Source organism: Perognathus longimembris, chromosome 8 (genome assembly GCF_023159225.1).
Source record: "Perognathus longimembris pacificus isolate PPM17 chromosome 8, ASM2315922v1, whole genome shotgun sequence".
Classification (NCBI taxonomy): Eukaryota; Metazoa; Chordata; class Mammalia; order Rodentia; family Heteromyidae; genus Perognathus; species Perognathus longimembris.
The window spans coordinates 26,701,746-26,727,929 of NC_063168.1; the positions used below are offsets into that span (position 1 = coordinate 26,701,746).

Consider the following 26,184-nt stretch of genomic DNA (forward strand, 5'->3'; position numbering starts at 1 on the left):
ACTCTAGATGTGAGTAGTGGTAAATGTAGCATGTGGTTTTATAAACCAGAGTTCTCTGCCTAGTTGAGCCAGAAAGTAACATTTTTCACCAAGCTAGAGTTCAAGGTTTTTTTTCTCTCTCTGTTAAAGGGCAAAATAAGAGTAACTATCACTTACAGGAAGGTGTGTGAATACAGCAAAGGTGCTGCGCAGGAAGGCAATGAGGTCTACTAGGTAATCACTCGCTTTGTTGTGTAAGTCTCCTGTCATCCAGTCGTAGTCTGCTAGCTGTAGAAACTGATCAATCTTCTGATTTAAATTGGTATAAATCTCTTCTTCAGCTGCATGCCTAGCATCCTGTGAAATAATACAAAATTTGAAAAATCACACACACACACTGAATAACTTGGCATGAGTTCATATTGACATCCATTTGGTAACAGTAGGAATAGTGAACCATGTTTCCTTCCTTTTTAACAAAACCATAGGGCAGTCATTTCTAGCTTTGTTTTGGGTTACTTATGTTTGCTTGCCTTTTTCTCTGCAAGAAATCCTATTATTTTGTTTCACTGAAAGCCTTCACTACTCTCAGTAAATTGTATCATTTTTAGTTTATCTCTGTTCAAAACATTGGCCCATTCTTAAGAAAACGGAAGGACTTAGAAAAAAAATCATACTAAGTGAAGTGAGCTAGACCCAAAGAAAACAGACTCTATGGTTTCCCTCAGCAGGAATAATTAGTACATGTCTAGGATAATCCTAGCAGAAGACCACAATAGCTCAATAGCTATGTACATATGAACACATAAGATGATGCTAAGCAAAATGAACACCAAGTTATGGAAACAAGTGGTTTGTCATTATTGTTGTTCTTTTCAACATAGCATGTGAAATTATGCCTTTTTCTTTTGTCTTTCTTCCCCATGGTTTTACCCCTGATGTCACTGTAACTGATTTTGGTACCCTGGATATTGCATATATGTGTACTGGAACTAGAAAATGGAAGGGGAGTATCAAAATGGAGAGACAAAGGATAAAAGACAAACCAATGCAACAACAATACTTACAAAACTATATGCTATAAGCAAACTGTACAACTCATAGGAAGTAAGGAAATGGGGAGGGGGGAGGCAGGGGAAAATGAGGAAGGAGGTAACAAGTTGAATAAGAAATGTACTCACTGCCTTATGTAAGAAACTGTAACCCACTTTAACAATAAAGAAATGGGAAAAAATTGAAACAAAAAAAAAATAAAAGAATAACCAACTACAAAAAAGAAATGTATGTACTGCATTACATATGAAACTATAACCCCTCTGTACATCACTTTGACAATAAAGAAATAAATACATTTTTTTAAAAAACTAAGTTACTCTTGGGATGCTATTCCTTTCCTACTCTGGGGATTCCAAGAAGCTTCAATACTGCCAGAAACAAGTTCTCTACACTGTCTGCTTCCATCATACAGTGTAGAAGTATCCTTATGTCTCCACTTCATCTTATCTCTTCTCACTAGTTACTGTCAAAGCTTTCTGGTTTCTTTATCATCAATCTTTCTGAAGGACTGACATATAGTGAGGTTTCCTAAAAACGTGACTACATAACATCAATCTTGGAAGCTGCTAAGACAACAGTAAAGAGTCCCAAGAGTGAGTTAATAACAGATTCATGATAAACACCAGCATATTAAAGGCTCTAAGAAGTGTTGCTGGATTTATTTTCCTAAGAAAAGTATTTTCAGGACAATCAACTTGCTAGCACATCCCATATTCACTTCTCAGTGTATTCTTACTTGATGTCTTTTAAACATCCTTTACTGAAAACTCTCTTTCCATGGCCTTCATGATACAGTGTAGGCCTGACTTTTCAGCTACTTCTCTGGACTCAAGTCTTCTCATTTACCTTGAGTGATCTATTATTTCTGTGCAAATAGTGTATTATTTCTTAGCTCTACCAAGAACATATCCTTCTTCAAGCACTAGGTACATGGCTGCTTATGGACACCTTTGGCCTCTAGAAACTTTAGAATTGGAAGGTGGAGGTCTCAGCTCATTATAGTCTATATTTCGCACATGTTCACTTAGACCAAGGAAGAAGTCTAAGCAACAGATTAGATTCCGTTCTTTCATTCACTTGATAGTGAATTCTATAAATTCCTAAATTTCTCTAGCCTGAAACAATAACTGACTAGTTAACAGAAACTAATGAGAAGAGATAAGTTAAGAAACTAAGAATATTTATAAGCAATGCAAAAAAGCTAGTAGATATGGAGAACCTTCCATCTGATTAAATTCTGCATAAGCTTATAATATATAATATAGTAATAATATATAACATGCTTTAATGTAGTTCATGACTATGTAAATGCTTTTAAATTGTAATTGATAAAAAATCATTATTTTTACAAATTACATATGTACATCATATATGTATATATTGTAGAACATATTGAACAAATATAAATCATGCTAATTATGTCATAAATCACACTGAATATGTATAACTTCAGTGATGAAAACCCTTAAAACCTAGTTGCAAAGACATTTTCAAGAGAACAATATATTGTTGTTAATTACAATTACCATGTTGTAAAAAAAAAGTCCTCTGAAAATAATGCCCAACTCAAATTAGGTATCTTTGACCAAAACTACACGAGTCTTGCCCCCACCCCATCCCACATGACCATGCTTCTGTCCTCCACATCTATGAATTCAGTTTTTAGATTGCACAACTGATCTTAATTAGGATCATGTGACATCTGTCTTGCAGTGTCTGCTTTATGTCAAGTAACATAATGCCCTCCAGGTTCAGCCAAGTTGTCAGCAAAAAAAAAAAAACAAACAAACAAGAATTCCTTCATTCTTTCCCCCATTCCCCCACCCACAAGTTCTGGGGCTTGAACTCAGGGGTATGGGTTTCTGAGCCTCGCTGTGCTCAAGGCTATCACTCTACCACTTGAATCACAAGCCCAATTCCAGCCTTTTCTGAGTAGTTGGTTAGAGATAAAAAGTCTCACAGACTCTTCTGTTTAGGCTGGCTTTGAACCATGATCCTCAAATTTCAGCCTCCTGAGTAGCTAGGAATACAGGCATGAGAGACCAATGCTTGGAAATTCTTCAGGCTGAACACATTCTATTGTGAATTTTCTCCACACTCTCCTTCTCCATTCCCATGGATGGACACATAAGTTGATTTGTTGGCTATTGGGGATCAGCCACGATAAGCATGGGCATCCATGTGTGTCATCCCAACATACTGATTTCACTTGCTCTCTATATGTATCAGCCATGGTTCCCATAATGCTGTGCTAATTTACATCTTCCCCAACAGGTGCACTCCCTTTCTTCACATCCTTACCACGATCTCAGCATCTGCCGTACTGCTGGTAGCCATTCTACCAGGTATAATGTGACCTTTCACTGTGATATTAATTTACATTTTTCTCACATTAGGAACTTTGAGCATTTTTCACATCACTTTGGCCATTGGTTAAGTCAAAGTTTAAGAAGGTCCTTCACTCATGTTTGATAGTGTTATTTGTTTTATTACTACAGAGTTGTATGAGTTTATTAGAAATTTTGGAAATCAACCTTTTTATCAGATGCATGACTTTCAGAGGTGTTCTCACATTCTGAAGTCTGTCTTTTGTCTCCATTGACTGCTCTTTTCTGTGTAGACCATTTTTAGTTGGATATAATCTGTCTAGTGTTACTATTCTTACCTCTACTTGAATATTCATACTTTAAAGAATCATTGCCCAGGCTAATGTCATGAAGCTTTTCTTGTCTTCCTCTAGCATTTGAGGCCAAACATTTCTACCTTGAATTATTTGAAATTGACTTTTTAGTATTGTGTGAAGTGAGGGATACGTTTTTGTCCTCTCTCCCCTTTTCTGTCAGTAAGCAGGACTGAACCCAAGGCCCTTATGTATGATACACATGGCCCTCTATATTGGAGTCTTTACCACGCTATCAGATAGTCTTGTAATTTTTGCCCTGGATCTACCTTAGAATGTAATCCTCCTACTCTGCCTCCTGAGTACCGGGATTAAACATTTGCACTGCCATTTCCAGCTTCCTTATTGAGATAGAATCTAAATTGTTTTTCTTTTGTGGGGGGAGCTAGTCTCAGATTATCATCCTACTCTCTCTGCCTCCACAGTAGCTAGGTATTCTACCACACCTCTCTCAAATTTAATTCTTGGGCATGCAGCTAGTCAGATTTCCAAGTTATACTTCTTAAACAATCTACCCTTTAATTTGGAGTTCTAGGTTCTCTCTTTTTTTCCCCCATTAATCTTTGTGTCTGTTTTTGGAACAATATCATTTTGGGTTTTTGTTACTGCTGTTTGTGAGGTAGTGGGGATTGAATTCATGACCTCACACTTCTAAGGCTGGTGTTCTACAACTTGAGCCATGCCCTCCAGCCTTATTTTTTTCTTGCATAATTGGAGATGGTTCTTGCCAATTGTTTTTCCTGGGATGGCTTGAACCACAATCATCCAGATCTCAGCCTTCTGTGTGGTTAAGATTCCAGACTTTTTTTTTGCCAATCCTGGGACTTGAACTCAGGACCCGAGCTTCTTTTGCACAAGGATAGTGCTCTACTTGAGTCACAACACCACTTCCAGCCTTTCCTGTTTATGTGGCACTGAGGAATCGAACCCGAGGCTTCATGCATGATACGCAAGCACTCTACCACTAAGCCACATTCCCATTCCCCAGACATGATTCTGAAATCAAGTAATATTGGAATATCTCCAGTTTTTATCTTCTTGTTCGTGATAAATTGGCTATGCAGACCATTTGTATTTCAGTATGGCATAGGATTGCTTGATCTATCCCTATGTAATTGAAATTTTGCTAAAGACTGTATTATATACTGTGATCAATGTGAGTAGGATGAATTTCTTTTTAATTTTTGTAATAAGGTCTCATTATATTGCCCACATTATCCTCAAATTCCTGGACTCAAGTGATCCTTCTACCTCAGCCTAGTAGCTGGGATTAGATAAGCATACAACTATGCCCAACTATCATTTTAATTCAAAGTCTTCTAATCCATGAAAATAATGTGTTTATTTGTGTCTTACATGATCATCAATGTTTCATAGTGTTCAACAGGTCTTTCGCCTAGAAAATCTTTCACTTATGCTTATATCATTACACTGCTTTTATGATAATCATAAATTAACCTTGAATTACTATTTTACTATGCTTTTTTCATTAGAAGACAATGTTTGAATATTCTGAGCTTAAGAAAAAGTTAGCAGAAAGTGTATCATATTTGTATATACAGCCTTCTCCTTCAACATATGCTAGTATACCTTACATTAGTGTGTACACTTTTATAAGTAATGACTCAGTATTAAAATCTTACTACTACTGAGAGTCTGTAATTTACATTAGGATCTATCCTTTGTGTTTTACAGTTCTATAGGTATTTAAAATGTATGCTATTATTTACCACTACAATATCATACAGAAGTTTGAAAGGTACAGTCTCTGCAGCAGAAATCATACATCCCTCCCTCAGATCCTCCCAGGTACTCATCTTTTAATTATCTTTACTGTTTTGCCAATTCGGGATATCACAGAAACATAATATGTAGCCTTATCAGATTATCCTTCAAGCCTAGAGAGTTCATCTTTTTATCACTGAGTAGTAGCTTATCAAATAACTCTACTGAAGTTTATTCATATAGTAAGGCATATCCTAATTCCTTCCATGTGTTGGGAAGCAGAAAGAAAATGGCTATAAACATTCATACATACAATTTTGTATAGACATGAGCATTCAACCCACCACTCACATAATTCTAAGAAGTACAAGGTGCGAAGACTATGTTTACCTTCATAAAAAAGTGAACACCACAGATGTTGACTACTTATATCTGTAATTCTAGCTACTCTGAAGGCTGAGGTGTGGAGGATCAAAATTCAAAGCTAGCCAGCCAAAGCAGAAATGTCCGGAAGTCTTCATCTCTAAACTTACCATTAGAAAGCTGGGTTAGAGAGGTGGCTCAAATGACAGGGCACCAGATGGATAAGTATGTTGAATGAGCACACGCCCTGACTGGTTGTACCATTTTATACTAGCCTGAACAATTGTTCCTCCAGCATTTGGTACTGTCAGTGTTGTGGATTTCAACCATTCTAATGAGTATGTAATAGTATTTCATTGCTTTGGTTTGGTTTTTTTGTTTGTCTGGTTTTGGATTTTTTTGTACCAATCCTAGGGATTTCACTCATGACAGAGGTGCTGGCCCTGAACATTCTTTTGTTCAAGGCTAGCGCTCTCTGTTCCAATTCTGATTTTTTGCTGGTTAGAAATAAGAGTCTCAAGAACTTGCATGCCTAGGCTGATTTAGATCTTTGATCCTCAAATCTCAGCCTCCTGAGTAGCTAGGGTTTACAGGTGTGAGACCCTGGCACTTGGTTCCATTTCATGGTTTTTAATTTAAATATGATATGGAACATCTGTTCATATTCATATATATCATCTGTATATCTCTATGGTGAGAAATTTTTTAGAACTTCTGTTCATATTTAATTGGTTTATTATCTAATGGTTGAGTTTCCTTAGTTCCTTGTATACTTTGGATAAAAGTCTTTCATCTGAACTATGTTTTTCAAATATTCTGTGAAAGTTTACATTATCTTTCTTTCTCTTAAAAGCATGTTTCACAGACAAGTTTTTATTTTTAACAAAGTCCAACTTATCAAAGTTTCTCTTCACAGAACATGCTTCTGCTTTGTATCTTAGTCACTGTCAAACCTAAAACTACACAGATCTTCTCTTACAACATCTTCTAGAAGTTCTAGTTTTGCATTTTACATTCAGAGTTAACATTTTCAGTAAATGTTGGTGAAACATATAAGGTTTGTGCAGGTGATTCAGCATAACTTGTTGAAAAAAGAACTACATTCTCCATATTGCTTTTGATCATTACAAGTATCTGCTGAATATACTTCTCAAGGATTATATCTAATCTCAATAATCTGTGCCACTAATCTACTGATTCTCTTGCCAACACCACAGTTTCTCATTTCTGTGGCTTCATTTATAATATATTTTGACCTCAGATAGTGAGAGTCCTCCAACATGTTCTTGGTATTTCGCTACTTTTGAGTGTTTTCCTATTACATATGTAAAATAATGCAGAGATGTTCAATGACAATACAGTAAATTCAGACATCAAGTTGGAAGAAATTGAGACTTGCTAACATTAACTCCTCCTATTCATAAACATGAAAAAACATCTCCATTTATTTTCTTCTCTGATTTTGGGCACTAGAGTCTTGTGATTTGCCTCAGATAATTCCTCCAGGAATTTTGTTAGATTCATATTTAGGGTATTTTACTTTTACATTTAGGTATTAATGTAAATGGCATTATTTCTTATTTCAAATTCAAGCTTAGTAAGTTAAAATGAGTCTTAATTCTACCTGCATTCCCCAAATCTACTGTTCTCTTAAAGAACAGCTGTTACTCATCTCAGCAAATAGGACAACCATCCATCCAATTTTCTCAGTTACAAAAAAAAAAAAACAAACTTGGAATTATACTTGACTTCTGTCTCTTAAAATACTCACTCCAGAGCACTAACTTCAAAACTATTTCATAACACTTACAATTCTACCACTATCCAAATGACCACTATCTCTGCAATGGTGTCCAAATTGAATTCTCTTCTTCCACTTTACTCATTTAAAGTGTATTTATTTTCTACATGATAACCGGTATTTCCCAGGAAAAGATGAGTTAGATTACAATCTTCTAATCTTCTGACTTCAAATCTATTCCAAGAATTAAATTTAAAGTATTCCTTATATGCTAAAAGATGACAAATCAGCTGACTTCTTAGTACTTCATCTCATAATACTTCCACAAGTGAATGATGCATCATTGATAGAACTCCTGATATTTGATTATACTAGTAACTACCACTGTAGCATTTCCTTTTACTAGAAGGCACAACTACCAGAATTCCAAATGGTTCACTAATTCTTATCATTTGGTTTATTTTCTCTCTATCTTTTTACCACTACCTGACACTATGTTGTATTTATCATCTATCAATTCACTTAAATAGGAGCATGGGAAAGTCATGAAACTGATTTACTTTCTTCATTTTACAATACTGATTGGTATGAAGCAGACATTCAATAAAGCCTTGTTGGACCGATTAAGAGGTTGCATGCATTTAATGTACTCTCACATAGTTCTTTTTCTTTGTGCCAATACTGGGGCTTGAGCTCAAGGCCAGGATACTGTTTCTTAGCTTTGTTGTCCAAGGCTGGTACTCTACAACATAAACTACAGCTCCAATCCTGGCTTCTAAGTGATTACATGGAAATAAGTATCTCATGGACTCTCCTGTCAGGGCTGGCTTAGAACCAAGATTATCAGATCTCAGCCTCCTTTCTCTTGAACCACTAGCACCTAGCTTGCATAATTCTTTATGGAAGTCACAGTGTGTATCTTCTCTGTAGATCATAAACTCCAAAGGCTAAGGAGTAAGTCGTTCTCCCTCCTCCCCAAAAACCTCCGAAATTGTCACATTACAGATATGAAGTAAATATTTGTGATATTTGTGATTAAGTTAATAAAATGTTCATTCTCTTTTGTATAAGGAAAATATTTCCTCAAAATAGGAAAGCCAATAAAACCAGCATGAGTATGTCACATATGGCTAAAAGAGGGAAATCTGAAAGAAAATATCCTGAAGATCTTCTAATTCTTTTTTTTTTTTTTTTTTGCCAGTCCTGGGGCTTGAACTCAGGGCCTGAGCACTGTCCCTGGCCTCTTTTTGCTTAAGGCTAGCACTCAACCACTTGAGCCACAGCGCCACTTCTGGTTTTTTCTATATATGTGGTGCTGAAATGTACCCAAGGCCTAACATATGAAACTGTAACCTCTGTGTACATCACTTTGACAATAAATAAAAAAAATAATAATAAAATAAAATCTTAAAAAAAAAAAAAAAGAAATCCAACCCAGGGCTTCATGCATGGGAGGCAAGCACTCTACCACTAGGCCATATTTATTCCCAGCCCTGATCTTCTAATTCTTTGTACTCCTCTCCAACATAAAAGTTTCCAGCTGCAAAGGAAAAGTTTTCTGGAAACAGTAGTTTAAGAAAATACACAATATGTAGCAGTTATAATTGCTACATTTATATTGAGTTCATGGTTAGCTCATCTGAAAGAACCCTGGTAAAAATAAACATTCCAGTATGTTTTAAGCAATCTGTGTTTCCAGTATGTTTTAAGCAATCTGTGTTTCCAATAAGTACTGTCAACATGACCTTCAGCGGTCTCCAGAATTCCTCCTTTACTAAGTATTTAAATGTCTGCACAAGTCCTATGGTTTCCTGTCTGCTTCTGATTTCCCCCAGCATTTGAAATGATGGAGCAACAACAAAATATACTGGTATCTCTTGAGAGAATTTCTGAATATTATATGAAAAGCCACTGAAATTTAAAAAAAAAATACAACTGAGGCAGGTTGGGGAAATGCTATCAGTAGGTATGACACTTTCCCTCATATATGATAAATAGGTATAAATAAACTTCTAATTCCATAATTCTCTATTCTCTGCTTAACACCAAACCAAGAGCTCCTACACATATTCGTTGTGGAGAAATGTTTGTTTTCATAGTAGAGAAAATAGAAATATTTTGATAAAGCTGATATCCACATACTATAGTAATACTAATAAATATAAATAATAATTACTAAAAAGTAATGTTAGTAATTATTCTTACTAAATGCCTACATTCACTTTGCAGTCTTAAACATCTCATCACACATGCATACTAATAGTTTATAGTGATTAAATTTGGGCTTATTTTTAAAAGGCCCCAATTTTCCTCATCAAAAGGGCATTAATAGGGCTGGGAATGTGGCTTAGTGGAAGAGTGCTTGCATAGCATGCATGAAGCCCTGGGTTCAATTCCTCAGCACCACATACACAGAAAAAGCCAGAAGTGGTGCTGTGGTTCAAGTGGTAGAGTGCTAGCCTTGAGCAAAAAGAAGCAAGGGACAGTGCTCAGGGCTAGAGTTCAAGCCTTAGGGCTGGCAAAAAGAAGGGGGGGAACATTAACATTAATATCAATATTATTGTTGGACCTCTATATCTGCAGGTTGGACAGTATATGACTCAACCACATTCTTTTAACTATTCAGTTTAACATATCTGCTGGTTGAACATGCGCACAACTTTTTCCTTGTCATTTTTCTCTAAACTATACAATGCAACCATTACAATAGTATTTATATTGAATAACTCTTAAAAGTACTGTGGACATCTTTTAAAGTATCCTGGAGTTCATTTGTAAATTGAATGCAAACAGTAGTACTATATTATAGGAGATTTACATATCTACAAATTTAACATCCAGGGTTCCTGAACCCAATTTCCCATGGATATCAAGGATTAGCCATAATTAAAATACATCTGAATTTGAAAGGAAAAATTTAACATAAAATAATATATAATAAATTTGTACTAAGTAATTTTAATGCTAATTTAAAATAATCCATGGTTACCTAATAAACATGTAACTTAGTCTGACAGTATTCAGAGAGCTACATAAACAATACTTTGTAGCTCAACCAACATTGCAATTTTTTTCACAAAAAGTAGTCTAGGATAGACCTATCAGTGGATCACAATAGCACAACAGCTATGTACACAAGATTATATAAGATGGGGATAAGCAAAAAGAACTCCAAGAAAAGGACACAGGAGGACTCTATTTTCATTACATTTAGTGTTCTAAGTGAATTTCCTTTGGTATACCCTACGTGGCTATTGTATATGATTTTGGTACACTATGCTTACCTGAACTAGGGAAGGGAAAGAAAAATGAGGGTGTAACAAATATGACAAGAAATGTACTCACTACCTTATTATGTAACTGTACCCCCTTGGCACATCACCTTGTCAATAAAATTTAATTTTAAAAAAAAGAAACACAATTGAGAACCAGTGTACGTCAAAAGGTGCACTTGAGATCACTTTCATGTCATAGATCATGGTCTCACCTATCAGCCCTAAAAACTTTTTTTATATTAAGGGATTTTGCAAGAGTATGAAGGTACAGACCAGATGCCCTGTAAGCCTTTGCTGTACCTCTTGGGAAACCTCAGTGCAAGAGTGTTTTTCAGCACATGCACATTTTGGAAATCTGCACATTCATTCATACAGTGTAATAATACTGTATAGCTTTTCCTCCCAAATTTTCCCAGTTAATGATTTCTCTTATATGTAGTCATTACTACTGCAACTTTTTCTTAGTCATATTTGAAAAGGTAGAACATTGAGTTACAATTTGATTTTCAAGGTATGTTAAATTTGTTGTGTTTTTGTATTATTTTAATTTGATAGTTTAAATTCAATCTTTGTAAGAGTCCATCAGATAGCTCTACTTGGATCATGTCCAATTTATAGTTTTCAAAATATCCGATATTGTAAATAGGCATTATACAAGACTATGGGGGGAAATTCAATATCCAAAATACTCTACCAGTTTGTGTGTAGTGTGTGTGATTACCAGAGAATTACTATGAAACAAACTGCTTTTTAAACCCTATCGTTGTAGTTCAAGTGTCTGGCTTTGACTAATAAATTGGATTAACTGGAAAAAAATAATTGAATAAGTAAATAAGGTTCAAATGACAATGTAAAGAAATTCATTAAGGCTCCTGATTAAGGAATTTCTTCTCCAGAATGTCAACTACTATTAATCTTATCTAACATTTTAAATGTTAATTTATTTAGTTATTTAATTTAATAATTTAGTCCTATTAATCTACTTATTGAGTTGGTTTACAATTAGATCTAACACTACATCAAAACTAGTGCTGTGGTAAGATAATTATAAAAATCGCTAACTATAATAGTAAAAAAGTCCTGACCAAAGTTAAGATTTAAAATGTAGAACATAGAAAGAAAGGAGTTATTAAATAAGTAATTTCTATTAATACTGGTGTCAGCCTTTTGGCTTCCATTTATTACATTTTCCACTTTAATGTTACTAAAGACAGTTCAAAATAATAAATGTGACTCTTGTTGCATTGCCATTGGACAGCCCTGGAATACACCAAGTAAAAGTTCTTTAGGTGCAGAACATTTTGTCTAGGTTTCTGTTTTAGAAAAATACAGACAAGAGGGTAGAGCTAAGCAACAGACCATATAACTAACATATGTAAGGCCTTGAGATCTTTGATTCCCCCCTACAAAAGCAGTTGACATTTGGGGGGAAGGAGAAAGAGAGGATAAGAAAGGGGCAGAGAGAAAGAGAAGGGAGGTTAAATAAAATACCCACACAACATTTATTACAGTGTTGCTGGTGTCAGTCTTCATCCAAACAATCACGCTCTTATTTTAGAATGTTTTTTAGTACTGGGATTTGAACTCAGAGCCTTACACTTGCCAAGCAGATGCTCTAGGGCTCTAGGAGTTGAGCCATGCTCCAGTCACTTGTGTTTACTTTTTCAGGATAAGGTTTCATGCTGTTCCCCAGGATCACAATCTTCCTCCAAATACATCCAACCTAACAGTGTTGGCAAGTGTGTGCACCACCACATCCAGTTTGTTGGTTGAGATGGATTTGCACTAACTTTTTGTCCAAACTGGCAACAAAGCAGGACCTTATGAATCTCTGCCTTATTAGCAGATAAAATCCCAGTTCAGGCAAAAGCCATGGTACCTGGTCACTTTAGAACCTTGGCTGTCCATTTCTTTATGAATAGAGTGATGTCATTGTTTCTGATGAAAGCATAAGAATTCCATTTTGTAGATATCCCATTTTCTTAATCCATTTCTTCTACTGAGGGACAGCTGGGTTGGTTCCATCTTAGCTATGTTGCAATGAACATAGTTGTACTGGTAGCTTTAGGGTGGCCTTTTTTGTGATCATTTGGGTAAATACCCAGTAGGACTGCTGGATCAGAGGGGCATTCTCTAGTCTTCTGAGGAACCTCCATAATGCTTTTCAGAGTGATTGAACCAGTTTGCATTCCCACCAAGAGTGTAGTAGCATTCCCTTTTGGCCACATCCCCATCAGCATCTACTATTATTTATTTGCTTTCTTGATAATTACCATTCTAAGTGTGCTGGAGGTCAATTTAGAAAATGGTGGTCACTTTCACATGTAAAAAATATAAGAAAGTATAGAAAATGAAGTTTTAGATTTATTTTTGTGAGATTAAACACACAAAACTAGTACCTGTTATTTGTTTCCCAAGAAAACAAAATTCTAAGTACTTACTCCTAAGATCATGTTAGAAGTCATTTTGTAGAAACAAACCACAGACACACACCAACCAGAGCATCTCCACTACTATGAGGTCTCATACCTTAAAAGTTGTTGTACCGTAAAGCTTAGAGGTATGGACTGTTTCTGGAAGCACATTAGTGATATTGGTGATGAATTCTTCCAAGTATTTACATGATTTCTCCAGGTGTGTGGTATTGATAATAATCTGGACAAGCTAGAAAACAAGAATATATAACAGTCATTGGTTACACAGGATGAATTTCTCAATATGAATCTGCTGATACAACACACAGAAACAGAATAGTCATAGAGGCCATCCATATTCTGCAAAGAGCATTCTTTGGTAGACAGACTCTCTACCACTTGAATCACATTCATAACTCATTTTGCTTCAATAATTTTTTTTTTGGCCATTCCTGGGCCTTGGACTCAGGGCCTGAGCGCTGTCCCTGGCTTCTTTTTGCTCAAGGCTAGCACTCTACCACTTGTGCCACAGTGCCACTTCTGGCCATTTTCTATATATGTGGTGCTGAGGAATCGAACCCAGGGCCTCATGTATACAAGGTAAGCACTCTTGCCACTAGGCCATATCCCCAGCCCCTGCTTCGATAATTTTTAAGGCAAGTATTGAGTTATGCATGGGCCAGCCTGGACCACCATCCTACTGTTTATGTCCCCACACAGTTGAGATGATAGGTATAAATGAGCACTGCAGCACTTTATTGGTGGAGATTGGGAAAAATCAAGATTTGAGGGCCCACCTAGAGTTAAAGTTCTTTCAAAACAATGCTTGAAAAATTAAACTATACCAGTAGGAATCACTGCATCATGTTGCAGAATACTAAACAAAATGAGGAGGCCTATAATCAAGAACACATTCTTGCCTCCTCTACCACACCTAGCACAGGGTTAAAACATGTGGTTCATTCTCCAAACATATATTCAAGTATCCAATTTTGGTCATAAAAATTACTTCAGTAATTAGGTAAGAGGGGAAAAATGTACCTCCTATTCCACTAAGACTTGACTTGAAGGAAAACAGCTACTTTGAAACATAAAAGGGGGACGGGGAGAGTTGAGGGAAAGGGGTGGAGGAGCAGCAGATCCCTACCTAAGCTCTCTCCAAGAACCTAGTTTTACTACTCCAGAGAAACTTACACTTCTAGAAAAACAGCCCAAATTAGTTATAATTGTATAGAGATTCTGGCCAGAAAGGAAAAATCGAGGCAGCTGGCTTGACAAAACAGAGTTGGGCTCCAGGCAGTTCCTGCCTCCACAGCAGTGCCTACAAAGAGCCCAGAACTCCATGCACCTACAGTACACAGCCAGCGGTGACCAGAAAAAAATGCTCGGGACAGACGACAAACAGATGTGGATCGCAGGCTGATCACACAGGGGAAGAAATTCCAGAGAAAGCATGAGTACCCCACGAAAGACATTCTTACTCATGCCCACAGAGCAGCATTTGGAAGGTAGCCCCTTCCACCACCACCAGAGTGAAGCGCCATCTTTGACTCTGGCATAGACGGGGCCAAAGCAGAATGGAAATAAAGTGGGCTGGAAAGGAGACCATGTTTTTTTTTTGCGGGGGAGGGTCAGTCCTGGAGTTTGGACTCAGGGCCTGAGCACTGTCCCTAGCTACATTTTTTTTTCCCCCTCAAGGCTAGCACTCTACCACTTGAGCCATAGTGCCGCTTCTAGCCGATTTCAATATATGTGGTGCTGGGGAATCGAAGCCAGGGCTTCATGTATACAAGGCAAGCACTCTTAGCACTAGGGCATATTCCCAGCCCAAAGGGGCCATCTTTGAAAAGGGCAAGAGTAATTGAATGGTGAGAGCCAGCTCTGCCCAGAAGGTCTTACCGCCCAGGTGGGTGGATCTTTCCCAGGGTCACACCTCTCAGACTCCGGTAAACTCAGCCAGAGGTGCCCTGTCCCACACAGCCTCTGCCTCTGTGTCAAGAATTTCTAAAATCAACAAGAAAGCAGCAGCACTGGCAGCACAAAATAAACAAGACAGGGGAAGCAAGGGTTCCAGAGTTTGATCAACTTCCTGGTTACAGAGGACACCCAACTGCTACCAGCAAGCCCAGGTGAACCACACACCCAGCTCTGCCCAGGAGAAGGTTTTTCCCCACCTGGAGGGGGGAGCCTTCCCCGAGGTGAGTGGCTTTCAGCACCAAGTAAACAAAGCCAGAAGCAAAGCCAGTGGCAGGAGTTAAAAGCAGTCTCCCCAGAGCAGACAGGAGAAGCCATGGTTCCCAGACTGTTCAGCATCCCCCAGGTACAGAAGGCACCCAACTCCTACCTGAAAACTGTGCAAACCACACAGCCTAGGCTTTAACTAACTGGGGAGTATGGTCAGAGCAGACCCACTCACTGCAAACTGAAAAAAATCAAACCAGCCACGCAGCAGAAAAACAGACCTTAGACCATCTCAAGGAAACAAGAGGCTAGAAAGCAGTCACCCAAACAAGGAAGACTCCTATTCTCTTTGGTTGTTTGAGTACTTTTTTATTTTCTCTTTTCTTTTTCTTTCTTTTTAAATTTTTTTTCTTTATTAATTTTTCTGGTTGCATTTTTTCCTTAAAATTACTTTTGTTAAATTACTTTTGCTGTTTTTTTTTGTTGTTGACCCTCTGTCGTGTATCATTTTAATCTTGATCTTTCTTCCTATTCTACTCTTTTGCCCCTTTCCATTTCACTGAAACCAAATCAAAAATCATCATTCCCCCATTCCTTTTACTCTGTTCTCTTCACTAACCCTAACTTACCCTCCTAAATTTACTTCCAGGACCTCCAGTCTCCATTGATCCCTGGTTATTGGCAGATTGGATGGAGGGTATCCATGATCAATCTGAGTGAGACAGAGGGGTTCATAGAGCAATCCCATCAGTCTACAAAGAACCAAATGTAAGAACAAACTTGTTCATGGTTATAACTCTATATAATTTAGCTACAGAATACAGAGCTCAATCTTGGTTTTTATCTTAAAATTGTATTTTTGTGGGGACACTAAATCTGTGTTTACATACAAAAAAGACAGGGAAGTTAGCCTGTCTATGATTGTGAACGTCTAAGATTTATACAACAGGACTTGGTAAAGCTTGCTTCGAGTCTTAAACTGTGCTCACAGGTGCTTGTGAATTAGCATTTTCACTCCAAATGGGCAGAATAAACACAAGAAAGATGGTAAGTCAGGGATATCATCTCCCACACAAAATAAGCAGGAAACAGAGCAGTCAATCAAAGACCTAGAGGAGAGTCCTCAAAATGAAATGCTCTACAAACTCTACTGATAAAAATGATAAATGAAAAGTTTGAGTCTCTTCAGACAAGTAAGCATGAGGAGGCGAGCCAAAGATTAATAAGTGAATGCGATGAAGACAATGAAAAATTAATAGAGCAATTTGTGGCTTCCACAAACAGAAAGGTAAACAAACTCCAACAGAAGGAAAAGAGTCCTACGAAAAGATAGCTACTCAGCTAAAAGATTTGAGAGACAGCACTCAGAAACAAATTAATGAAGTAAAGAGATCCATACAGAACCTAAGACAAAAATTATAGCAAAGACATGGAAGCCATCAAAAAAGACCAGTCAGAAGGAAGGGAAACAAGAAACCAAGTAGCTAGTCTACAGAGCAGACTAGATGAAGTAGAGGATCAAATCTCAGGAAATGAAGATTCCCTAGGTTTTAGGGACAAAGAACAAAAAACAATACAAACCCAATCCAATAAGCAAAACAGATCACTTCAGGAGCTCCAAGATACAATCAAGAAGCCCAATTTAAAGCTAATAAATATTGAGGAAAACCTAGAGAAAGAAGTTAATGTAATAGGCAATTTGTTTAACAGAATACTAGCAGAAAACTTCCCAAACATACAGAAGGACAGGGCCATATAAATACAAGAAACATTTAGAAGCCCAAATAGATGAGACCAGAATAGGACATCCCACTGACACATTGTCATTTGAACAGGATCAATAGAGACCAAAGAAAGAATCCTTACAGCTGCTGGGGAGAAGAAAACAATCACATATAAAGGAAAGGAAAACCAAACAGAGACCATGAAAGCAGTAAGAGCCTGGAGTGAGATATGCCATGCCCTAAAGAAAAATAAATACCAACCAAGAATACTGTACCCAGCTAAACTCTCATTCATATCCAAAGGTCATATAAAAGTTTTCCACAGTAAGGAAACACTACAACAATATATCTTCATCAAACCAGCATTACAGAAAATCCTCAAGGATGTCCTAGACATTGAAAATCATCAAGATCACAATACAGACAGAGAAATAAGCCCTAAGTAGAAAATCTGGTTATTAGAGCAAGAATTGGAAAGACACAGCCCTCAGAAAAATAGACATAATGACAGGAACACACAATCATCTCTCAAACTTAACTCTCAGTATTAATGGACTTAGCTCTCCAATTAAATGACATAGACTCATAAGTTGGATCAAAAGTCAAGAGCCATCTTTCTGCTGCCTTCAAGAGACAAATCTATCCATCAAAAGCAAGCATATTCTGAAAGAGAAAGGCTGGAAGAAAATCTATCAAGCAAATGGCCCCCATAAGTAAGCCAAAGTTGCAATCCTAGTATCAGATAAAATTCACTTCAAATTAAAAGCAGTAAGAAGAGACAAAGAAGGTTACCACTTACTAATAAAGGGATGCCTCCTACAGGAGGATATAAGAATCCTAAACATCTATACACCAAATAAGGGAGCACCCACCTTCATCAAAGAAACACTACTGACTCTAAAAGCACTCATAGATCCAAACACATTGATTGTTGGAGACTTTAAAACACCACTGTCACCTCTGGACAGATCAATATGCCAAAAACTGAGCAAAGAAACCTCATAACTAAACAACTACATAGACCAAATAGACCTAACCAACATCTATAGAATATTCTATCCAGAAACACCAGAATATACATTCTTCTCGGCAGCACATGGAACATTCTCCAAAACAGATCACATTTCAGGGCACAAAGCAAATCTGTACAAATTCAGAAATATTGAAATCATTCCCTGCATTCTCTCAGACCAAAATAGAATAAAATTAGAGCTATACTCAAAAAGCCACTACAGAAAATCCTACAATTCATGGCGACCAAATAACACATTGCTGGACTGCCAGAGGGTCATTGAAAAAATCAGAAGAAAAATTCAAATGTATATGGCATTACACGGATATGAGAAAAGAAAGTTCCAGCATCTTTGGGACACAGCAAAGGCAGTACTCAGAGGAAAATTTATAGCTCTGAGTGGCTACATCAACAAACTGGAGAAATATCAAATCAACAACTTAAGGAAGGACCTTAAGCTCCTTGAAAGATAACAACAAGCCAAACCCAAATCCTAAGTAAAAAGAACAAGCTGTATTACAAGGTATAGTAATAAAAACAGTTTGGTACTGGCACAGGAACAGGCCTAAGGACCAATGAAATGGAACTGAAGACCAGAAATCAACCCACAGAACTATGACTACTTAATCTTAGATAAAGGAGCTTAAAAAAAAATAGGATGGAAGAAAAAGCCTCTTCAACAAATGGTGCTGGCAAATGTGGTGTAACACCTGTAACAAACTAAAACTAGATCCTTTATATCCCCCTGCACCAACATCAATTCCAAATGGAACAAAGACCTCAGAGTAAAATCAGATACCCTGAAAACACTACAAGAAGAAACAGGAAAAACACTTGGGCTCCTTGACAACAGGACAAAACTTCCTTAATAAAGGCCCAGAAACCTAACAAATCAAAGAAAGGTTGAACAAATGGGACTGCATCCCACTGCAGAGCTTCTGCATGGTAAAGGACATAGCTTGCAAGATAAACAGATTGGGAGAAGATCTTTACTGGCCATACAATGGACAAAAGCCTCATATCTAAACTATATGTAGAACTCAAAAAATTAAATTCCTCTAAAACAAATCCGCAAAGAACCAACAGCCCCCTCAACAAATGGGCAAAAGACCTAAAAAGGGACTTCTCTGGAGAGGAAATGAGAATAGCCAAGAGACACATAAAGAAGTGCTCTACGTCACTGGCCATAAATGAAATGCAAATCTAAACAACACTGAGATTCCGCCTCACCCCAGTAAGAATGCCCATTATCAGGGAAATTAATAATAAATGCTGGAGGGGATGTGGCCAAAAAGAAACTCTACTACATTGTTGGTGGGAATGTAAACTTCTACAACCACTCTGGGAAGCATTAAGGAGTTTCCACAGAAAGCTAAACATAGAACTCCCGTAGGACCCAGAGGGCCTACTTTTGGGCATCTACCCAAAATATTACAAGCAAGACCACACTAAAGCCACAACTAATTTCATCACAGCACATTTTGTCATTCCTAAAATATGGAACCAAGCAGATTCCACTCAGAAGACGAGTGAATCAGGAAAATGAGGTATATATACACAATGGAATTCTATGCCTCTATCAGAAAGAACGACATTGCCACATTCGTAAGAAAATGGAAGGACTTGAAAAAAAATCATACTAGGTGAAGTGAGCCAGACCCAAAGAAACATGGACAGTATGATTTCCTTCATAGGGAATAATTAGTGCACGTATAGGTTAATCATAGCAGAAGAAAACAATAACCCAATAGCTATATCGGTATGAAGACATACGGTGATGCTAAGTGAAAATACAAGTGGTATATCATTGTTGTAATTATTTTCAACATGCCCTGTACCCTTTTTCTTATCTTTTTCTTTTTTTTTCTCATATTCCCTTCCCATGGTTTTACCCCTGTTATCACTGTATCTGGTCTTAGTACCCTGGATACTGTATATATGTGTATTAGAACTAAGGAAGGGAAAGGGAATACCAAAATCAAGAGACAAAGCATAAAAAGACAAATCATTCCAAAAGCAATGCTTACTAAACCATTTGGTGTAAACAACTCACGGGGGGGGGGGGGGGAGGCTGGAGAAAAATGAGGGAGGAGGTAACAAGTTGGATAAGAAATGTACTCACTGCTTTACATATGAAACTGTAACCCCTCTGTACTTCACTTTGACAATAAAAAGAAGGTGGGGGGAGGGGCTGGGAATACGGCCTAGTGGTAGAATGCTTGCCTCATATACATGAAGTCCTGGGTTCGATTCCTCAGCACCACCTATAGAAAAGGCCAGAAGTGGCACTGTGGCTCAAGTGGTAGAGTGCTAACCTTAAGCAGAAAGAAGCCAAGGACAGTGCTCAGACCCTGAGGTCAAGCCCCAGGACGGGCAAAAAATAAAATAAATAAATAGATAGATAGATAGATAGATAGATAGATAGATAGATAGATAGATAGATAGACAGACAGACAGATAGATAGATAGATAAATCAAAGAACCAGAGATGGGGTTCATAAAAATTTTAGATGAAAATTTCAGACAACACTAGGACTAGATCTCTATAGTTTTCCCTAGAACTCATCAGACAAATTTATAGTCATCAGAAGCCCCATGCCATTCATCCAACTTATGCATTCAGAGACTTGGGTTGTGGATATAGGACCACTGTTTCCTGTAAAATAACCCAAAACACCAGTCATTTAACTTCATCATGCTCTAGGAAAAAGCATCCAGTAAAATAAGCCATTCCATAGCCCTCTTCCTTACATCAAGTTCCTCCTTCACAGAAATACACAGGAATAAAAATCATTTTTAAATATTTAAATCATCTGCATAAAATCATTCTTCTTCCCATATAGAAGGGTGATTACCAGCAATGCTGTCTTGATATGGAATTCACAAAAGACAGTTAATTTTAGAGAACTAAAGAATTTCTATTTTAAAACCAATGTTACCTATAGGGAACTCATTCCATCTATAAAAAGAAATTCTAATAAAGAGAAATCATATTACATTATAGAATTTTTTTTAAAAGTGGCAGTTAAAAAGAAAATCATCCTGTTTTGCAGGATACTGGCAGTTACAAAAAAGGAGGTGGCTTCACTGCATACAGTAGTAATTTCCCATGCTTTTAGAGATCTGTCAACACAAAAGATCATCATGAATTATATCAATTGGCTGCCAGTCACTTTTGAAATGTTTCAGTGCTGAGCATAGAACAGACTAATAAAACACTTTTGGCTGACAGTAGATACCATGTCATTTTCAGAGGGACTATTGTCTGTTAACAAGGTCTAACAGATTTCTACTTCTGAATGACAGCTACCAAAAACCTTACAAGGACATTTACAAATGTGAAAGCCAGATGCTTTGTGGGTAATTTTGAACATACAGATTAAATAAAGCAACTATACCATATCAACCCTCATCAGAGTTTAAGCTTTAATAATTATTACCCCCTCTAATTCCCAGTCTAAAGGATGTGAGACATTGTTTCAAAGACACAGAATTATTAACAGATTAGATATTGTTTATTTCTCATATAAAGTCCTATGAGAATTGTCCAGAAAGCATTTAATTAAGTTTTAGCTTTATTTCAAATCGATCTACACTGTGATCTTCCTTCTTGGGCTAAGACTTCAAAGGGTATTATCTTCTTATCATCCTAGCCACAAAACAAAAAACTATGCCAACTATTCATACTATCTTTGAGACAAACCACCTAACTGACAAAGACACTGGTAACTACTACCTCCAGTTTCCAAGGTTAAATGCAAGTTTTAACAAAATTTCAGTATAAAATGTTTTTAACACTATGTGAGCAATATAAATGCTGTCAATATTGAAGGATGGAGGTGAATGATTACGAGACATAAATAAGAGGATAAAGTTATCTGGTTATCAATCTAGCAATAATGAAACAAAAAATAAACACAAAATATTAGTCAATTTGTCAGGGCACTATTATAATAATAAAACATAAACAATATGGTATTATTAATAGAAAAATGAACTTCTTTAACTTTAACAACTCAGCTACCTGCACTTCTCTTTTCCATTTTCTGTCTTTTATCAAGTCAGCAATGACAATCACCTCCTATTTGCCAAGGAAACCACCTTGGCACATAAAGTACTAAGCTTTATGAAGATTATAGTAAATTTTTATGCATCTAAACATGTAATGTGAAGTTTCTACTGTAACAAACTCTATAGACCTAGGGATAGAGAACTACATGGTAATATTTCTAAGCTATTTTGAAATAAGACGGTCAAGTGAGGATACTAAAAGGACCTGACATTTCATTAGTTACTAAAATATATTATTTATGATATGTATTACATAAATTATTTTAATTGAATCTACATGTTAGTCATTTCTATTAATATACTGTTCACAAACTAGGATTTTCTTTGATTCTTGTTAAAATCTTCAAATATAACTATTGTTTTAATATTTTGAGATTAAAACCTTTTTATTTCCTTTCTTTTCATGATATTGATATTTATTTTATTATCTTTCAAGTAGTTGTAGAAAGGAGTTGCCATTTAAGAATATAGGTTATGAATATAATTCATCTTGAACAACGTCACCCCTCTCAATATTCTCACCCATCCTTCCCAAATCTACCCTTTTCCTCACTTTCTTCAACTCTGTAGGATATACATTTAATTCTTAACTGCATTCTCCCCCTCTTCTCCTTATTTGTCTGTCCCTATGATATCAATATTTTTACATTAATGAAGAGTGAAAAGATAAGAAAAAAATATTTCAATCTTCTTATGACCATGTCAAAGCTTATTTAAAACTACTTACTAGGGCTGGGGATCTGGCCTAGTGGCAAGAGAGGTTGCCTCGTATACATGAGGCCCTGGGTTCAATTCCCCAGCACCACATATGCAGAAAACGGCCAGAAGGGGCGCTGTGGCTCAAGTGGCAGAGTGCTAGCCTTGAGCAAAAGGAAGCCAGGGACAGTGCTCAGGCCCTGAGTCCAAGGCCCAAGACTGGCCAAAAAAAAAAACCAAAAAAAAAAAAAAACTACTTACTAGTTAGTTTTAAAGAAAGTTATCCAATTTGCTCTTTCGTCATAACTGAAATATCAATGCTATGCCAAATAAATAGTAAATGTATTCTATATAATTAAGCATATATAATATAATCAATAATAAAGTACCAGATATAACATATCAAATTCCTGAGTAATCATTGATATGGACTAGTTTGTGACATCTTCTTATTAAAGAACTCCATTTGTTTTGTACTAGACCTGCCAACCACTCTGTACCAGCCCAGACCTCTTAATAATAACCAATAATTACTGATTATTCACTATTCCCCACATACTATTCTAAGTACTTAGATGCTTGCTTAATCCCCCAAACAATCCTATCAAATGCATGCTACCATCTCCAAAAACAAACGAACAAAAAAAAGCCAAAATCACCCAAGGACAAAGCTATTCAGGAGCCAGAACTGAAAGCTAGACAGTCTGGCCTGGGTCATGCACTCTCAAACATTAACTCAACTGCACTTTCCACAGACATGGAGGAAGCAGCTCTAGAAAAATAGCTATGTTGGGGCTGGGAATGTGGCTTAGCAGTAGAGTGCTTGTCTAGCATACATAAAGCCCTGGGTTTGATTCCTCAGCACCACATAAACAGAAAAAACCAGAAGTGGCACTGTGGCTCAAGTGGTAGAGTGCTAGCCTTGAGCAAAAAAAAAGGAAGCCAGGGACAGTGCTCAGACTCTGAGTTCAAGCCCCAGGACTGGCAAAACAAAAACAAACAACAACAAAAAACACATAGCTATGTCTACAGAATGAACAAGAAAGACACACAGGGCTTTTACAAGAACAACAACAAGGAAGTCAACACAAAGAACAAAAAAAGAAACAATATCACCTAATCTCAGGCAATAGAGGAGCTAAGCAAACATCAGCATATAGGAACTTTTAAGCCCCAAGAGAATTATATGTTACCCTGAAGTACAACTCTTTTAGTTGTGCATGGTATTAATAACTTAACTGTTGGAGAACTTTTTTTCTTGCATACACAAAACCATTTGTAACAAAAACAATTTGCATTTTACTATGGACTTCCTATAAAATCACTAACTTTGCTAGATTAAATAATTAAACATGAAAGGTGGTCTAATATAATCATGTGACTAGATTTTGAAAAGAAAAAACAGATTTATGACTTATTTATACTATTGTGTTATTACATCTATTACTCTATTGAGTGCACTCATGCAGAAAATAAGACCCTATCTCAAAATTCAGGAAAAAGGTCGGGAGGTATGGCTCAATTGGTACTGTTATAGTCTCAGGAAACACAAAGCCTTAAGTTCATGATCAAGATGGTTGGTTTCATTCCATGTAGAACACATATAAATCAATAAATATACTACACCATATAAGTAGAAATAAAGACAAGTGTCATATAAGCATCTCAATTGATGTAGAAAAGGCCTTTGACAAAATTTAACCATCTTTTATAACAAAATTTGTAAAGAAACTATAAGGAGAAGTAATGGCTAGGTACCAGTGGCTTATGCCTGTAATCCTAGCTACTCAGGAGGCTGAGATCTGAGGGTCAAGGTTCAAAGCCAGCCAAAGGCAGAACAGTCTGTGAGATTCTTATCTCCAATTAACCACCAGAAAACTGAAGTGGTGCTATGGCTCAAGTGGTAGAGTACTAGTCTTTTGCTGAAGAGCTCAGGGTCAGCACCCAGGCTGAGTTCAAGCCTCACAACAGACCAAAAAAAAAAAAAAAAAGGAATGCATGTAAAAGGTAAATATTATGAAACCTATATCTACCATCAGACTAACTGGGGAAAGCATAAAAAATCATTTTCTTTTGAAGTCAGGAAAGGAATAGGAGTGGCCCCTTACTCCACTCTTATTCAATATAATACTGGAATTCCTAACCAGATTAATAAGGCAAGAAAAAAATAATGGAGTTCTTAAAAGTTATCAAAAAGGGCTGGGGATATAGCCTAGCGGCAAGAGTGCCTGCCTCGGATACATGAGGCCCTAGGTTCGATTCCCCAGCACCACATATATGGAAAACGGCCAGAAGCGGCGCTGTGGCTCAAGTGGCAGAGTGCTAGCCTTGAGCGGGAAGAAGCCAGGGACAGTGCTCAGGCCCTGAGTCCAAGGCCCAGGACTGGCAAAAAAAAAAAAAGTTATCAAAAAGGAAGATGCTGTATTTTGCACTTTTATCATGAAGACGCTATAAGAAAGATCAGGACAGACCATGCAAAAAGCTATAATTAATTCATATGTAAAGCCCAGAGCTTTGAACATCTCTTCTCACATAAGCTTTTCTGCTTTCATTAAAAGCAAATTTACCTCAGTAAGCCCAATATTTTTCCTTTTAATGACATTTTGCAGACAGTTGCTCAGAGTCCTAGTCAGCAGTAGGTTTGTAGATTTACGAATCATGTCATCAACTTCAGTGGAGCTGAAAAGGAAGTGTAGAGTCAGTCCTATTCTAGAAAATAGGATAGCAGTGGTTTAAAATAGCAGAATTCAATAGTAGTAACAAAGGAGTAGTAGATAATACTTACTGTAAGTCAGAAGGCATCCTGAGTACAAACTCATTTAGATTTTGTTTCCTTTTTGAAAGTTATTTTGCTGGTAAGAGACTTCTGCCTAGATTTTATTTATTTTTTCCTTTTATTATAATTTGAGTATTTGTACAAAAGGGTTACACTTCAACACAGATATTATTTTTTGTCACTGGATAATTCAAGAATGTTATTTCACTGTTTCGATCTTGCATAGTTTCAGGGAAGTTTACTATAATTCCTATCACTATACATATACATATTTATTTTTCTCAATACTTTCTAAATATTCTCTTCTTATATTTTCACCATTTTAACTATGATGTCCTTAAGTATTTTTCGTTTTGTTACTATTACTAATAAGGAGTGTTTCAAAAGCCTCAGACTATGATTTGATGTCTTCCATTATTTTTTTAGTATATTCTAGAATTTTAGTAGACACTAATGTCAGTTAAGGAAAACTGTCTTGCTAATGAATTATA

At 36.7% G+C, this 26,184-nt stretch overlaps 1 protein-coding gene across 3 annotated transcripts in view; it reads right to left on the bottom strand.

Annotated features, from left to right (window-relative positions):
* The window catches only part of Exoc6b (exocyst complex component 6B), a 530,388-nt gene that overhangs the window by 244,220 nt on the left and 259,984 nt on the right, over positions 1–26,184 (bottom strand). For all 3 annotated transcript variants that reach the window (XR_007211870.1, XM_048352734.1, XM_048352735.1), the window contains 3 exons: positions 25,485–25,596; positions 13,349–13,483; positions 157–336 (listed from right to left, as the gene is read on the bottom strand). Coding sequence is in view for 2 of the 3 variants with exons in the window: in XM_048352734.1 (XP_048208691.1) it covers positions 157–336; positions 13,349–13,483; positions 25,485–25,596 (427 nt within the window). In the remaining variant the exon portion in view is untranslated. The remainder of the gene's footprint in view (positions 1–156; positions 337–13,348; positions 13,484–25,484; positions 25,597–26,184) is intronic.